The sequence below is a fragment of the Pyrus communis genome, chromosome 6, assembly GCF_963583255.1.
Source record: "Pyrus communis chromosome 6, drPyrComm1.1, whole genome shotgun sequence".
Lineage (NCBI taxonomy): Eukaryota > Viridiplantae > Streptophyta > Magnoliopsida > Rosales > Rosaceae > Pyrus > Pyrus communis.
This window is the reverse complement of record NC_084808.1, coordinates 20709168-20726691: the sequence shown is the minus strand read 5'-3', so window position 1 is coordinate 20726691 and position 17524 is coordinate 20709168. Positions and strand designations below refer to the sequence as shown.

At 39.3% G+C, this 17524-nt stretch overlaps 2 protein-coding genes across 3 annotated transcripts; both read right to left on the bottom strand.

The window, feature by feature from the left end:
- Positions 1-7209, bottom strand: LOC137737892 (phytochrome B-like). 2 transcript variants are annotated; one of them, XM_068477468.1, is made up of 4 exons: positions 4911-7209; positions 3087-3894; positions 1114-1419; positions 1-633 (listed from the first exon to the last, which is right to left on the bottom strand). In XM_068477468.1, exons 1-4 carry the CDS (start codon positions 6949-6951, stop codon positions 414-416), a joined length of 3375 nt encoding a protein of 1124 aa, XP_068333569.1. In that variant the 5' UTR covers positions 6952-7209; the 3' UTR covers positions 1-413. The 2 variants fall into 2 exon arrangements, with proteins under 2 accessions (XP_068333569.1, XP_068333570.1); XM_068477469.1 differs by having other exon boundaries at positions 1114-1407.
- A 1521-nt stretch (positions 7210-8730) lies between these two features.
- On the bottom strand, positions 8731-13816 carry LOC137736742 (ATP-citrate synthase beta chain protein 1-like). Its single transcript, XM_068475990.1, has 17 exons — positions 13676-13816; positions 13003-13131; positions 12801-12903; positions 12531-12596; positions 12320-12443; positions 12096-12230; positions 11769-11829; positions 11598-11674; positions 11333-11488; positions 11110-11238; positions 10866-10998; positions 10643-10770; positions 10412-10517; positions 10227-10303; positions 10057-10127; positions 9659-9943; positions 8731-9171 (listed from the first exon to the last, which is right to left on the bottom strand). Exons 2-17 carry the CDS (start codon positions 13100-13102, stop codon positions 9096-9098), a joined length of 1827 nt encoding a protein of 608 aa, XP_068332091.1. The 5' UTR covers positions 13103-13131; positions 13676-13816; the 3' UTR covers positions 8731-9095.
- Between the last annotated feature and the right edge of the window lie 3708 nt (positions 13817-17524).

Below are 17524 nucleotides of genomic sequence, written 5' to 3'. Positions count from 1 at the left end.
TTCAATACCTAAGCTTGCTTTATAAGTTATAATCTTAAATTTCAAATTTTGTCTTTTCTTTCGAGTCACATTTGATGCCTAGGAATAGAGTGGATCGGATAACCCCGAGTTCTGAAGTTTATTAAGTTACATGAATTAGATGGATTAACAATATGGGGCAATTTCGACCGATGAGACGATAAGCAAGTTCCAGAATCCATCCAGCCTGAGAAGAGGGGATAATTGTGGTGCAGAGGTGAGCTGAATTGGTGTTGTCCAACGCCGGTCTTTGGTCGCTTGCTAAAGTGGGAAGAAATATGTTCTGTGTAGTACAGTAAAAAAGAATCCGGCGGCTTTGGTGGTGCCTGTGCAGTTTGTTCTTGGAATAAGGAGCATCCCCTTTTGAAACTGTAAAGTCTTGGAAGTTTGATCAGCTAGTCAATACTATTTGTAGGTCTCCGAGGCATAGGAAGCTCGAGAGTAATTAAGAAATAACATCTTTCGGACTCTCTGATATATTGGACATCACCATTCATGAGCTTTAAAATCTTTCTGCACATGCTCAGTCCTAGTCCCTCCTGAGTCATCCATTGACTGCTATGGAACATGTCTTGAACTAATTGAGGAGGAAGACCTTCACCAGGGCATACCAACCTTCACCATAAACACGGGATTAGTTGTTTAAATATCACAACGGTAAGAAGAAAAGTGACAATTTTAAGCGTTGCAATTTGTAAGTAGTGCCCAACAAGACTAGCCATTACTGTGAAGAAAGCTGGGAGAGAGAAATTGCAATTACATGAAGCATACAATCATTATGGTTAGACTACGCCAATAGAAAGTAAGAGTTTCATTAGGTACAAAACCGAACTTTGCATTACTAACTCCTATTCACGAAACCAAGTCATTCAACATACATCAAGTAAGTCACTGGCTCTGAAACCATGATCATAACTTTCTCTTTTAAAAGCACATAGCATATATATGTTAAACCCTACGCGTTGAACATAATTTCAGCCCACAGGACACCAGGCAAAGTCAGGTTGCAAGGACAAGTTGTGTACATTACTCTGTTATCTCATCCCCATCAACATCCACAACTAATAAAATATTAATAGTGAGAAGACAAACCACCTGAATTCAGTACGAACCAGAGTGATTCCATCAGGTACTTTCTTCAAGATTGGAAGAACATGAATCTCCACCCAGCCTTCAGGAGAGGGTGCATAACGTACCATATTCAATAAGAAATCGGCCAAGATCTGCTGAATTCTCACTTGATCACCATAAACAGCCAATGTTTTGATTTCTTCAGGAATATCCCGAATCAGCTGTAGATCTCTTTCTCTTATCAATAACATTACTTGGCTAACAACAGCATTTATGACACCCCCAAGTAAGAATTCTGCCTTCTCAAGCTCCAATGATCTAATTGAAAAGCTAAAAAGAAGTAAGAAACTTAATTATGTTTTTCTGTTCAATTATGAAAAAATTAAGGTGCCAGTATTTATATTAAAAAAAAAGGGTTAATCTCAGTTTACTATCCTGAAGTTTCGTGGTTTTCTACATTTGGAACATGATGTTTTTTTCATCCCAGAGTCATACCTCAAGTCTTAATTTTGGGACAGTTTCATACATCCGTTAAGTTTTCTGTTAGCTGATAACATGGTGCCCACGTGGACAATAAATGAGCGCCACATGTAAATATGGGCCCACTTCAATATTAAAAAATTAAAAAATAATACAAAAAAAACAAAAACAAAACCACCCGTCTTCTCCCCCAACCCCCTCCCTTCCTTCTTCCCTCTGTAATTTCTTCCCCATCCCCCTCTCTCTCTAAAATCCCTACAAGCCTAACCCATGTGGATATTTCTCCTCCTACCACAATTTCTTCCCCATTCTCCTCTCTTTCTAAAATTGTAAGTACAGCAAAAGCTTGTACAAACGGCTCTGTATTCGTCTCTGATGGACTATGCCTGCAGCAGTTTCAGAAGCTCGTCTCTGCTCCTTCCATGGCGATCCCCGTCTCCTCACCCGCAAACTTCCTTCGCTTCGAAGCTCAAATTTATGGTAAGCTCTTGTCGTTCTCCCGTAATTTCTTGCTGTATTTTTGTTGTTAATTGCTTCAATTTCACAGAGACTGAAGCGTTTGGACATGGCGAAGCATCCAAGGGTGGTCAGGAGTTCTTGTAGGTTCAACGAAAATGGCTCCGTCAATGGGTTTCCGGTCATATCCAACAACCTTTTCATGCAGGAGGTAATGATTTCTCGTGCCCCTTTTCATATTTTCTTTATTTGTTGGGGTTTTTTGAGTTTTATATGGGTTATAAAGCTTGAAAATTTTCGGTTTTGAATTGCAGCGGAGAGAGAGAAATGGGTAGAAATTAGGGTTTTACAAATAATAATTTGAGTGTGTTAGAGGAGATGGCAAATTGCAGGTTGCAGAGAAGCATTTTAGAGAGAGAGAGGGAGATGGGTTTTACAAATAATAATTTGAGTGTGTTAAGAGGAGATGGCAAATTGCAGGTTGCAGAGAGGCATTTTAGAGAGAGAGAGGGAGATGGGGAAGAAATTACAGAGGAAAGAAGGAAGGTTGGGGGAGATTGGTGGTGAAGGAAGGCTGGGGGAGAGGGTGTGGGTTGCAGACGGGTGGGTTTTTTTTTTTTTTTTTTTTTTTGTATTTTTTAATATTGAAGTGGGCCCATAGTGACACGTGGTGTTCAATTATTGTCCACGTGGGCGCCACATCATCAATTAACAGAAGTTGTAACAGAAAACTTAATGGATGTATGAAACTGTCCCAAAATTAAGACTTGAGGTATGACTCTGGGATGAAAAAAACTTCATGTACCAAAGGTTGAAAACCACGAAACTTCAGGGTAGTAAACTGAGATTAACCCTAAAAAAAACACTAGTAAACACGAAACTTCAGGATCAGTGCACACATAAAGAATCAACAGATACAAATATCAATTAAAGCAAGGGGACTGATTTGTATTATGTCTCAAGATAAGAATGCAGTCCTAGCAGAAGTTAATAAACAGAAGACATACGAGAAGAATTTTGTTAAAAGAACGTAATGGCATAAGTTTATAAGAAAAACTTACCCATTGTCGATGCTATCCAGATCTACATCTTTTATAATCTTCAAAATTTGCTTCTCACAAGCAGCACCAGTCTCCAGAAACTGCCTTTGATCTTCAGTTAAGTCTGTAGCCTCCAAAAGTGAGTTAGTAAAACGTATACCGCTTAAAGGATTTTTTACCTCCTGGCAAATGTAAGCCAATTCTTTCATCTTAGATAAACATTCCTTTTCCTGTTGCCTCTGAACATTAAGAGCCTGCTGCAGTTCTGGACTCGCAATCTGCAAAAAGCAGAAAGCTCCAATAACCTGACCTTCCGTATTCACCCTCTTATTCGCTGTCAAGAGAGCTTGTACATATTTCCCATTCCGGTCAAAGAATGAAAAGGGGAATTTATCTGTGTCTAGCCCTTCGATGGCATTGTGCAAGACAATCATGAATTTTGTCTTAGCATCTGGACCCTTGATACGACAGCAACCGCCAAAGACCTCTCCAACCAACATTTTTCCAAGGATTTCTCCGTGGCTCCACCCAGTGAGCTTTGCCATGGCAGCGTTCCATTCCGAGCAACATGTGTTATCATCTGAAGCAAATATGGGTGGGATCAAAGGATTGGGGCTATGAACAATGGCCTTGTAATCACCTTGTATTTTTATGAATTTGTCCATTACTACTTTTTGACCAGTAACATCCTGACCAACAAAGCAAACTCCAACTATGTTATTAGCGTAATCCTTGCTAGAGCAAGCATTAACCACAACAAAAACAGGCTTGTTATCATTCTCTGGCCCAAATGTCCTCATTTTGATTTCCACATTCTTATCTTCTTCACCTGAATTGCAAAGGCTAATGTAGTAAAATATCCAACCTTTCCCAAAAATAGACTTACTTTCAGACTTAATATTAATCATTCCATTCAAATCATCCATCATGCAACAAAAATATATCAAATAAAAAGCTGTTTTGCCCCCTATCTTTCTTATCTTTGCTTTTCTTTTTCGGAAATTCAATTTCATTCAACGATACTGAAACTAAAACAACCCAAGAGGGGAAACAACTAACAATCAAAGGCACAATTTCTAAAACAAAGCAAAACCAAGGAGGCAAGCAGGCCCGAACAACAAAATATACCAGGGAAACATCAGTTGGTGACAGGCAGTCTCCACTCCACAAAAATATCCAAGTTAGAATTTGATGGAGAAGGTTTGAGATTTAAGGCCAGCAACTAATAAATGTTGAATTACGTGTTTAGCCCCGTATTTTGCCATAATCAGCCATGCTGACATTAACGGTATGCACTTGTTTGTTTTAAGGTAACATACCAAAATTCATACCTATATGGTACGTAAACACATTCTCTGCCCTTGTTGCATTGCTACTGAGCAATCACCTAATTGACCAGTTTCAATGGAGAAAAAGTAATGACCTAAGTCTCTCTTGCAGATAGAATTGCATTATTAAGACCGAATACGAGCGATAACTACAATACATTGCTAATACAAGAAAGGCTAACATTTTTTGATCTTTCCAGTGAAGCTTAATTAATTAGAAGGTATCAAGTCATCACAATAAAGCTATCTCAGTGAAGTTCATGTAGCACTTGAAGTAGCCAAGATTGCTATGACTTTATCCTGTGCCATTCAAAGATTTACTCGGAGAATTTGAAAATTTGACCTACACTCTTCATGCGTCAGTTTTATGATGACAACGTTTGGCAAGAAACTTATATTTTGATTAGCGCTGTGGTGTCACTGATATTGAGAAAATACTGAAAAAAATGTCAATAACACCGCATAAATAAACTCCCTAATTAAACAGGAATAAAGACATTAGGTCCAAAAAGACTACCTTTTAACGCGCGGGACAGAAGTTTTTCAACAATTTCTTCAGATTCTTTGTAAACGAGATCATGAACCAAAGACTTCCCGGTAGCTTCCTCAACTGAGAGTCTGGTCAACTCTGCAACCTTTGCATTCCACCCATTTATACAGCCATTAATATCGACAGCAAATATGGGAGCAGTTGCAGTCTCTATCAACCTAACCATTTCTCTTGCTACAGAGCTGAGCTCATTGATCCCTTGGAGCTCCAGATCACCAACCTGGGTCTGCATAACAGCTTTTGAATGGTTTGTCTCTGTGTCCTTAAACGAGTCACGCAAAATAATCTGCAAAGAGTGTATTGCATCCATTTCTGCATTCTCCCATGGCAAACTCCGGCTTTTAACTACTTCCAGAAACGCCTTGAATGAAGAGCGTGGATGCATCCTCTGCCCATCATCCTTGTCCTCTGGATGATGCTTTGCTCCACCCCATTTGATCTCTTTCCCAGTGTGGGATCGAAACCAGAACAGAAAATCCCTTTTAGTACTATAAGCAGCCGCCATCCCGCAAACTGCATCACCAAGAGAGGCAGCTCCAGGGTAACCGGCATCACCCAAACTATCTGTGCTCAAACCAGTTGAACTTCCATGGAAAGCCAACAACCATTCCACAATGTCCTTTATCTGGGCTTTGGTAGGCGTCACACCAAGCGGGTAGTACTTCCCTTGGTAGTAGAGTGCAGCCCCATCACACTTAACAAGGTCCATTATACTAGGATTTTGAGTGACTATGCCAGTCGGGGAGTCACGCAGAAGCATGTCACACAACAGAGTCTGCGTCCTTAAAACATGTTTCTCAGACATTTGTGAAGCCAATTGCAATTCCATATTTAACTGAAGTCCAAAGGCCTGCATTAAAAACTCACAAGCATACCGAAGCGGAAATGGAATACACCGAGCGGAGGTGTGATGGCAAACAACCAGGCCCCATAATCTCATTGAATTCCTCCCTCCAAGAGCTTCCTCATCAGTTCCATTGATGATTACCGCCAACGCCAATGACGCAATGGACCCCATATTAGCCATGTACTGGGAATGGCAACCATGAGGAGCTCTTAGTGTGGATCCGACCAAGCACAAAGGCTGCATCAACCCTTCATCCTGAATCACATCAACCGGATTGGCGTGACAATCTACTATCATTCGAACCCGGTTCTGCCTGAACAAGAACCTTGACGCCTGTGGAATATCCGTGGCCGGGTAGTGCAGCCCAATGTACGGCTCCAGGTCAGGCCTTTTGCTCTCAGCCACAACCTCACCATGCTCATCCTCATGAAACTTATAAACCATAACTCTATCATAATCAGTAAGCTCCCTCACACTCTCCACCACAGTATCACACAAAAGCTTAATGTCGCCGCCCGGCAGCGACTGCAGCTGCGAAATCGCCCTCACCGCCAGCTTCTGCGACTGCACCGCGCCAGCAATCGACAGCGCAGCGTCCTCTGTTCTCGCAGGCTCCAAATCAATCACGACCCCAACATCAATCCTATGCAAAATTGCATAGAAGGGCTTTCCAGAAATCTTGGAGTGGATCCAAATCGGGTTCAAAAGCGTAATCTCCAGAGCGCCAAATGCCTTCTCCAGCAAAACCGCGCTCGACGGCGTGAACAGCGTACGGATGTCGGTCCCAATTGTGAGAATCTCCGGCTTATCAAGGATAGGAACTGAATGCGGCGTTAGGTCGAGCATGTCACGGGCGTTCTCGCTGTACGCAATGACTCCAAACGTGGCTTCGTCCACAGCCATCATGCACCCGAACGGTTGGACATGGCCGCCCCTCTGAATCCTCGAAAGGTACGCCGTAATCTGCTGCTCCGGAACCGAATCTTTGGTGGTTTTCATGCTCTGCGAGTAGTCGAACGACTTGCCGGACTCGCCGGACTGCTCGAACACCGCGTGCAGCCGAGCATCAACGGTGTACTGAGCAATGGCTTTGCTCATAGACTCCGTGTTGTGGTGAGCTTTGATATTGCTGGTGCCCGACGATTGACCGCCTGACGCCATTTCTGCTGACTTGGGTCCTCCCCGTTTGACTCAATTCTCACTGGGTTGGTCCTAAATTCGCTGAAAAATTATAAAAAAAGGGGTAAATTCTAATACTCCATGAAAATTCGACTCCGATCAAAGTGAAAGCTTGTGACTTTTTTCAAAAAATGTAAGAAAGCTTGTGAATTCTGATGGCGGTCCTTAATATTTACGTGGTTTAATTCTGAGATGGGAAAAAGCTGGTTTGGCTTGATTCTTTTTTGTTTTGTTGTGTTCTCTTCTCTATGCTGGGAGAGAGAGAAAGCGAGAGGGAAGAGAGAGAAAGAACTAAGAAGAAATGAGAACGACACTTTATTTCTCTCTTCTTTTTTCTTTTTTCTTTTTTTTTTCTGAATTGTTGTTTTTTTGTTTGTGTGGATTTATCTCTAATTTTCTTCATTTTCGTTTTGCATTATTCGTGGTGAGAATAAAAAGGAGGCCATCATTCGATTGGTGGTCCTCTGCGTTTGGGAGTTTGAGCCAATGAGTCAATGACAATAATTTCCAGAAAAATTTTAAGGACTCTCTCAAAGTAGAATTCTACGTCAATTCTTTATTACTTTATAATTTAAAGTCAATTTTTGTGTCAAAATTATAAATATGTGTAAAAAACTGAGGTGATAGAAAATACATACAGTCCTACTTTTAAGATAATCCATTTTAAAAAATCTCCTTCATATTTTTTTTAATTTTAATTGTAAGATCCCACATCATCAAGGGATGAGGCTCCTGTAAGTTTTTATGTATATTTCCATCTCTACCTAGCACGAGACCTTTTGGGAGCTTACTGGTTTCGAGTTCCGTAGGAACTCCGAAGTTAAGCGAGTTCATACGAGAGCAATCCAAGGATAGATGATCCATTGGGAAGTTCTCATGTGAGTTCTAAAAACAAAAAATTGTGAGGGGGTGGTCGGGGTCCAAAGTGGACAATATCATACTACGGTGAAATCGAATCCGGAAACAATTCCCATTTTTTTTTTATCTCTTTTATATAAATCTTTGCATATTTTATTTTGCCAATTAAAGTTGGGACTTAAAAATCTTCTTGCACTGACCATAAGAATCAAGTCAGGTTCTTTCCCCAAGATATTATATAAAGCAAAACTATAAATGGAAGGGAATTCAGTTGTTCTTTCTAATTTTAGCAATAAATGGAAGGGAATTCAGTTGTTCTTTCTAATTTTAGTAATAAAGAGACAATGCTAAAGAGACCATGTCTTAAAAGTTTATCTACACTAAAGTAAAACTATAAATGGTAGGGAATTCAGTTGTCCTTTCTAATTTTAGCAATAAAGAGACAATGCTAAAGAGACTCATGTCTTAAAAGTTTATCTCTACTAAAGGAATAGCGAGTGAGTTAAGCTTCACTATGTGCTAGTAATAATGTAGTTCAAATTCGCTTTTGACGAGAATCGAACATAAAACGTCTTATTTACAAGTAAAGAAAAATACTACTATAATACATTTCATTTTTTTTCTTTTTCTTCACTCGTAATATATCGAGTTAAATAAATCTAGAACTCCCAAAACTTATAGAGGATATGATCAAATATTCTTTCTAAATTAATCAAGAACTTATTATGTACGAACGGTTCAATGTGCGTTCAATAACTAATTTGTAGGTGTTATTGTGAGTGGACAAATTTATACCAACAACATTTAAATATCTTGTTGGTGAGAGGTATATATGGGTTAGACAGACCCAAAATTACATTTTATGACTTTATACAACGCTATTTTGAGAAAATATTTATCCTGTGAGGCAACAAATTTCTATTTATTCGGTTGTTTTTTCTCGAGAGCGAACAATTGCACACATTGTTGATACATCCAATTCCCAGTTGCTCTACATTCTCTCCCAAAACCAGAAACCAAGAAATTTATACGAAAACATAAATTTGTTTAGTAAAATGATCGAGGGTTCTTCGTTTTATGAACTTTCGATACAGACTTGCAAAATGAAAGATAAAAATCAGCTCCAGCATTAGCGATACACACACACACTATTCTAACAACTGAACAATAATCGTTCCAGGCGAATCGTAGACTTGAGAAACTTGGAAACAACAATGTTTGGCTGAAAGCAGGTAGTCCGGAATCAGAACCTGCTATCCGATGTTTTTTCACTTGGTGTAAAGAACGTCCTCCCATGGGTGGCGGTATAGGGGCTGCTTCAACCTCTTCTGGTCGAATGTGTGCCTGAAATTTGGAGCAGAGAGAAATCAGTCGGGTAAAAGTATATTCTACGGATGTGCTCAGGAAAGCATCATATATACAAGCAGATAATGATGTCTTCTCTCCCTTGTTTATCTGATCCACCATCGAACCGTGGTGAACCTCATTGTCATTAAGAACAATCAGTTGTTTTGTGTTACCCTCAATGACAAAGCCAGGTATCTAATCCTATCTTATGCCAACAGATCGGAAATTGACTACTTGAATCACTAGTAAATCCTATATGTATCAGTGACCATAAGACCGTGTCTGTTTAGAGACAATGGGAAGTGTCCAAAGTACATTATCCTTGCAGGTAGAGGAGATGTGTGCCTATGTAGATTCAGTGTTCTGATTGTTGACATGTCCTTATCTAGAATATGATTGTACCTTAATCCGCAACAACATAAAACTAACCTATAAAATATCTGTGGAAAAGAATAAATAGAGTATAATTCTAGCCGGTACTCACCCAATCAAACCAATAGAACGTGCCAGCACGAATAGCCCATTCAGATATCCAATCTCAACAATCTCATCAATCTCTGGTTTGGTGAACATTCCACTGCCAGCAAGAAGATCCAAGAACAGGGTTCCAATTGCACCATCAACGTTGAGGACCAGGTTGTTTGCCTTCGAGAGTGTGTAGGTTTCAACTTGAACGGCATATTCCATGTACTTGACAGAAGGGAAATGTGTGCGTGCAAACGCTTGTAGAAGCTCTACTCTCTTATCTCTGTTGTCCCCTCTCTTGATCCTTTTCCACAGCAAGGAAACAAAAACTTCCATCAATAAGATTTCAAACTACTAAAATGCATAAACTGAAACCCCAAGATTGTACCGTTGCATAATTTTGAAAACTCTCAATACCTATGCCCAATCCCTGGCACACGAATGCCCTTCTTCTTCATACTTTCGACAAACTCATAAGGTGTAAGATTCTGATAAAACACAGCAAAGGGACTACTTGTTAGAGTTAAAACATCATTTTAAGGTTTAAAGTTTCAATGATTAAACATGAAATGCCCAATAAAGCTCACCCTGTCATATGCATCCTTGAAATATCGAGCAGCATCATCAACGGCACCACCAAATCGTGGTCCAATTGTGAGCAAACCTGTTTCAGAAGCTCATCTTTGAGTATTCCGCAACCAAATTATCTCTGATCCTTAAACTAGAAACTTTATAACAAAGTATAGAACATTTTCTGTGGGAATATATCTACCTGCAACAAGGCAGGAAACAAGGTCCTTGCCAGCCCTAGCAGTTACTATTGAGTTGTGAGCACCAGAGACACAAGGACCATGGTCGGCACATAACATGATGCAAATCTGATATCAATGTCATACATATTAGTGAAAGAGCTACAATACGCAAATGTGCTTCTAGGACGACCACATTAAACAGGAGGGGTAAAAAGTACAAGTAAGCAGCTTTATAGTAATGAGGAACCTACCTCAATAAATTTAGTACAGTAACTGGGAAGGCTACGCTTGAACCACAAAAGAGAGATAACGTCACCGACACCATAACCCTGCTCAACAATGGAAGACATAGGTACACCAGCATAGCATGGTTCCTCACCTGCATAGTAGATAAAAAGTAGAGGTCAATGATGCTGATGTCTTCTGCCAAACACATCAATAATATGCAGGAACATTGTAGGGTTTAGTATATACCTCTGTCATCAGAGATTGTGGATATGATATGAGTGGGAGCACGAACTTTTCCACTCTTAATCGCAGAGTTGAGATCTTCAGGTATTTGTGGAGGCTTGAATTCCTTGACTGGTGCAATCTTGCCTTCTTCAACCTGCACAAATAACCGAAACATGTAATGTTAGTCTGCCACAGATCCTCATGGAATTCCATAACTAAGTCAAGCAATCTTTGAGGAGTTTATCTCAAGGCGTGCTGTAATTACCAGTTTTTCAAATGTTTCCTTGATAGCAATTTCCAAAGCTTCATATGAAGTGGGAACAACAGCACCAGCATCCCTCAGGGCTTGATTCTTTGCTTGTGCAGACTCCATCTCACCACCACTTTTTGCGCCCTGATTTACATAACGTCAAGGAAGAATTAGAATCTTTTGCCCACTTACTGTCTTCGGAAGATATTATTCAAGGGCAACTGAGATGAGAACTTACAGCATGACCAAATTGTACTTCGGATTTGAAAAGCCTTGCACAAGTCCCACTAACCCAGGCAACCACTGGTTTGGTAACTTTGCCCTGTTTCAAAGCTTCAACTAGAGAATACTCGTCTCTCCCACCAAGTTCCCCAAGTACAACAATAAGTTTGACCTGCATTCGATCAGAAAACCAGATTCCGAATTTCAGCATACTGATGACTTCCTACAATATCCAAATTGTGGGCAGTCCCTTCAAAAAAAGAAATGAAAGCATAATGTACCTGGGGGATATTGTTAAACCGCAGAACATGGTCAGAAAGAGTAGACCCTGGGAACACATCCCCTCCAATAGCAATACCTGAAGAGTTTCAAGACATACCAAAATTGTATTAAAACCTTGTTCAAATATTGTCAGATATTAAAACAAAATTAAACAGAGCAAATATGGATACCTTCAAAAAGCCCATCTGTTACACGAGCTACAGTATTGTATAACTCATTAGACATCCCACCCTGCAAATCCCCAAAATTCTTTTGTAAGAATTCTAGAACACAAATATGACTTTCTTGACAAGGCACACCACATTGCGGATTGAATAACTATGTGGTGGCACATCAAATAACTAGAACTACTCTTGGTGGTTTCTAAAACATAAGGACAAAGGACAGAAATGAATGAACTGAATTCCAATACGCTAAATGTTTAAGGTATATACATCATGAAAGTCTTATGAATAACCAAATTATCTGAAGTTCAAGATATTGGATTAGCTACATACAGATTTGGAGACAAAACCAACAGATCCAGGCCTGTATAGCTTGCAGTGAATAATGTTATCAATTGTTCCAGCAGTGTCACCAATCTTAAAAGCTCCAGCTTGAATTCCTCCAACAGTAGCTGGGCCAATGACAACCTGCAAAAGATACGTTAATTAAAGTTAGTATCGCCAGTTCATTTTCCCAGGTTAGTGAAATTAAGATGACTTTGCATCAATCGTGTAACCTTGTTGTTTGCCCGTGCATATGCGATCAATTGCTTAGTGTCTGACTCAGGTACACCTTCAGCAATGATTGCCACAACTCTAATGGTTGGTTGCTTCAGAGCAGCCATGGAAGAAGCGGCAGCACTGCAGATATATCAACATACATTCATCGTTAGGTACAACCATAGAAGTTTCGCACTCCAAAACACTACTCATAGAATAATCACTGACCTTCTGTATGAAGCAAAGTTGATAAAGACATCAGCAATAGGATGTGCGGCGCATGATGCTTCAATGCTGCAACAGTTATCAACCCAAAGGTCAGACAATCTTGAAACAACAGATCAAGAATGGTAATCTGACTAATAACATGATTTGAATATATTGGATATGGAAAATTAAGATGAACCATGCATACATGCATATACATAACTATACAAAAGGTGGCTTGCAGCCACAAAAGACGAAATCTAGGAAGAGGATGAGAGAATGGCGACTTACCTTGAGTGCACTGGTATGGCGATTTCCTCTTGACCGAAAAATAGCTTCTGGAATCCCTCAGAACCGGGGTTAATGATTCCAGCAACTGATGGTGTCTCCCTCCCTATTACAAACCTCAGTTATTACATTTACATCTTTTTCAAAAAACTAAAAACTATAAGTAAGATCAAGTTCGAAGTCAAAGTCAGGAAATGATACACACCGCAAAGGAAGTCAAAATCAAGCATGCGCTGGATTGGGAGCTGCTTGTAGTTGTAGAAGAGCGCCTGAGTGGTGCGCGAAAAAAGTTGTCCCGTGGCCATGGTTTTCGGGTCAAGACAACCTCCGGCTTCTGATCACGGAATAAAAAACCAAAACATCAACTACTAATTCATGGTGATCACATATCAATTACATGATCCAAACAAAATTCACAGCTCTTGTTTCGACAATTACAGTTTTGGATTAGCAGAACAATTACAGGTAAGCAGATCAAATCAAATGGTGAAGTTAGGTAGATCCACTAGTCGATTTCTGTTAGGAAAACCTAATGCCAAATAGATATGCAAATATGGTTACGAAACAGATCTCTACGCAATGTACCAACCAAACCGCTACCACACAAAACCCAACAACCCAATTATCCAAGAAAAGCGAAGCAGAAGCAGATGTTAATCTCCCAGGAACAATCCTAACCATAATTATACACAACAAATCAAGCAAAACAAACAAAAGAAAGGATAAAAAAAACCGGGGGAATTTGAAGCCCGGACAAGAAATGGGATCCCGGAAACGGAGCCAAACAGCGGATCTCTCCTAATCCGGGGTGGTTAGTCCACCGGAAACCCGAAGTAAATCCAGAGTAAAAAAAAATATAGAGAGAAATTGGAGCTCACCTGATTGTGAGAGTGGAATCTGGGATTTGGGCCGAAATGCAGATGCTGGGATTTAGGAAGGATTGGATAGAAGGAGAGATTATATAGAGAGAGACAGAGAGAGAAGGGGGAGAGGAGAGAGAGCGGGGAGGGTCGGAGATGGAGAGGGGAAGGAGGGCGGGATGAGCTGATCACGTGGCGCAGGGTAGTTAGCTCACTGAGTGCGACTTCTTTTTTTTTTGTTCTTTTTTTTTTTATTTTTTATTAATATTTGTTGGCGCTGTACAAAATTTACTACTCTTTTTTATTGAGTTATTATTGTACGTGACAGATGTGGTGAGTTAGAGAGAGAGTGGAAGAGAGAGAAAGAGAGAGGTGGGCGGAGGGGTGGCTGGTTGGGTGGTAGGTGGATACAGGGGACCAAGAAGGGGAGAGGAAGGTTGGCTTGACCATTAATTTTATTTAATTTGATTAGATAAATGATATGATTGTGGGATGATTATTATTTTTAAATAATTATTATGAAGGTGAGGGAAATGGTTCGAAGTTATTACGATAATTTAGACATAAGAGGGTTTTGAATTCGGGACACGTAAGTAGAAATCTAACACTATATCTACTAGAATATTGGATCACGAATCTACCATTATATTTCTTTATTTCCTTTGCCCACAACCCTGCCATGAAATTTGAACTGCCCAAAAGGAAAAAAACCACCTTCCTTTGTCAAAAAAATCGAAACAAGTAGTGTGAATTTAATGAAATGATTCTAATTCCTAACTTTTCCTATGCTAAACATGTGGAAGGATGATGGTAATTACTAATTAGACATAGTTGTTGATACTCTCTAATACATATATGATTCGTATATAATGATAGGGCATACCTTGATAAAGGAGCGTGTTAACAAATGTACCAGTTTTATATATTCAAATAGTTTTATTGAATATATAATTATAAAAGTACGGAGTCCACTTTTGTTTTAGTACAACGATAGATTTTACACTAAGATGGAGGATAGTTCCGCTAAGCCACATAATAGACAACCTAAATTGGTATCGAATTCGCTAATGTAGTGTAACGCCTTCCTTGTCTTTTAAGTCCGTATTCCAATATTCCTCATCGTAGATTAGGATACTTTATAATAAAATATTACACCATAAATCAGTCATAATTCTAGCATTATATTACCTATTATATTATGTATAGTGTCTCAATAGACATCTTGGGCAAAGCCACAACAGTCTACCTTTTTAGGGGAAGGGTGCATTGGAAAGACTCACATAGACATTTTAGCCTTCTCCTAATCACTATCGTGTTATTTACTAGAGCTAAAAATCGAACACATAACCAACCATATGAAATACGGGCCTGAAATTCGTCCAAATCACTAAACCATCCCATGATGGTTTGGGGTTTGTTTATTTTTGTTAAATACAAAAATATTATACTTTAAATATGAATTTGAGCAAAATTGCACAATAAATCAGTCACAATTATTAAGTATAGACTACCCATTACCGCCGCTCCTTGTGCTCGATTAAAATCGTAAAAAGAAAGCTTGACATTTCCTTCCAAAACGATACGGTCAACTCTATCAATTAGTTTAAGATATGGACATCAGTTTTGCTGGTATAGTGCTATAATATAATTCCAATGAGGATTTTTGGCCATTTTTTGCCACATGCAATGAAAATGATCCTTCATATATATTTATTTAAAATCAATAATGCTAAAACCACCAACTTATGACACTAATAGGTCCGGATAGTATTATATCGGGGCATTTTGATCTAGATACTTGGTTTTTGAATTTAGACTGAACATCTAAAACTTTTAGAGATTTGATCAAACTACTTTTTTACAATTTTGATTAATTTTGAATTACACAAATTGTTTTCATAATTAATTTACTAATTAAATTCAATATGTAAAAAATTTCTAAAATCTTGCAAAAAAAGATATTGTAATTTATGTCCCATTAATTCAATAAGAAAATTCTATAATGACAAAAAAAAAAATTGAATTGTGGGTGAAAAAAAAACTGATAGTTTTTTTGACACACCCCGACCCAGAAAGTCCACTTGGACCCTGAATCGAGCTGTGCTGGCCGACACCTGGAAGGTGACGAAGCCATAAAATGTGATAGTGTAAAAAAAAGTGAATAAATTTGAATCTAAAAGTGTCTAAGTACCAGAGTGCGCTACGAGTGGGAGCGAACCCATTTCACGCGCGATTTCAGAGCATAAGTAAGGTACAGTAGTGTGGGTAAGAATCATACCCTCAGAAATATCCAACAATACTAAGATTCGCCATAGATTCTTGTCGATACAAACTCAGCAACTAAAACCTGGAGGGCACCAAACAGAAGGTGTGAGTAAGCAATAAAACCAAGCTTCCCAAAGTTATTACCTCTCTAAAAGTAATGCCCCTAAATGTAAAACCCTTATCGTTTTCCATAAGACAGTACAACATATATGCATATATCCAAACCATACTCAGAAATGACTAAAACCACGGTTTGCCATCAACTCCACCATACATTAATAAGTAGGCCAAATGAACTAAATCAATACAAGGTGATATATCAGTCAGAGTCATCTAAAATGACATGTACAGCTTATCCATATCTCATCAATCATGGCTAGCATATAAGTCGGAGTCACCTATAGTGACCTGTACGACTTATCCATATCTCATCAATCCTGGCTAGCATATAAGTCGGAGTCACCTATAGTGACCTGTACGACTTATCCATAACTCATCAATCCTGGCTAGCATATAAGTCGGAGTCACCTATAGTGACCTGTACGACTTATCCATATCTCATCAATCCTGGCTAGCATATAAGTCGGAGTCACCTATAGTGACCTGTGCGACTTATCCATATCTCATCAATCCTGGCTAGCATATAAGTCGGAGTCACCTATAGTGACCTGTACGACTTATCCATATCTCATCAATCCTGGCTAGCATATAAGTCGGAGTCACCTATAGTGACCTGTACGACTTATCCATATCTCATCAATCCTGGCTAGCATATAAGTCGGAGTCACCTATAGTGACCTGTACGACTTATCCATATCTCATCAATCCTGGCTAGCCAATAGCTCAATAAGTATACCTGCACACGAGTCGGAACCACCTAAAGTGGTCTGTACGACAGGACTGGGTGTAAATAAGTGCTACGATCACGTGAAGACTGGGCGAATAATCGCGGGTCACCTACGAGTCGGAACCACCTAAAGTGGTCTGTACGACAGGACTGTGCACCTACCTTGAATCCAAGGTGAGCGTAAGGTGCGGGAGGTGAACATCACGTGAAGGACTGTGCCCTGGCCACGGGCGGGAGCACTAACACCGGGGTGCAGGTTTATGAGCTATGCTATAACTCAACACAATCGTACTCACTACCATCACTAACATCAACATGTACTCACTTGAAGCTTACCTGGGTGTCCTGCATCCACCTTTGCACTTGAAAGCATTCCCAATAATTATATGCAAGTATAATACATATGGATATACCATGATGCAATCTAACACTCAACCATGTTGTAGCATTTTCAATTATAAACTATATAGTGTGAAATGTACAATCAATAACGTTCTACTCCCGAACTACTTATTTTCAAGGATAATTATCCATAATAACCCAATTAACACTAATTAACTAACTAATTCACAAAACTAAAACTTGTCTTTATCAATTTCCTTCGCATTACTCAATTTCCCAAACAAGGCTTTTGTCTCAAATATTTTATGGCTGCATCTAACGTCTCGTTAGACTGCCTACGTACCCTAAACAGGGATCAAGCCATTCGTAGTTCATAATACTTCAAGCATTCACAATAATTATATATGAAAGTA

What these genes read in the sequence shown, in the direction of transcription:
- LOC137737892 (XM_068477468.1), bottom strand. Translation starts at nt 6,951, where the DNA reads ATGGCGTCAGGCGGTCAATCGTCGGGCACCAGCAATATCAAAGCTCAC. An exon ending in TCTGTCCCGCGCGTTAAAAG is followed by an intron (nt 3,895 to 4,910) that starts GTAGTCTTTTTG and finishes TTTGCAATTCAG; the next exon opens with GTGAAGAAGATAAGAATGTG. An exon ending in CTGGTTCGTACTGAATTCAG is followed by an intron (nt 634 to 1,113) that starts GTGGTTTGTCTT and finishes TTTATGGTGAAG; the next exon opens with GTTGGTATGCCCTGGTGAAG.
- LOC137736742 (XM_068475990.1), bottom strand. Translation starts at nt 13,102, where the DNA reads ATGGCCACGGGACAACTTTTTTCGCGCACCACTCAGGCGCTCTTCTAC. An exon ending in TCAAGGATGCATATGACAGG is followed by an intron (nt 10,128 to 10,226) that starts GTGAGCTTTATT and finishes GTGTTTTATCAG; the next exon opens with AATCTTACACCTTATGAGTT. An exon ending in GTGCCAGGGATTGGGCATAG is followed by an intron (nt 9,944 to 10,056) that starts GTATTGAGAGTT and finishes GCTGTGGAAAAG; the next exon opens with GATCAAGAGAGGGGACAACA.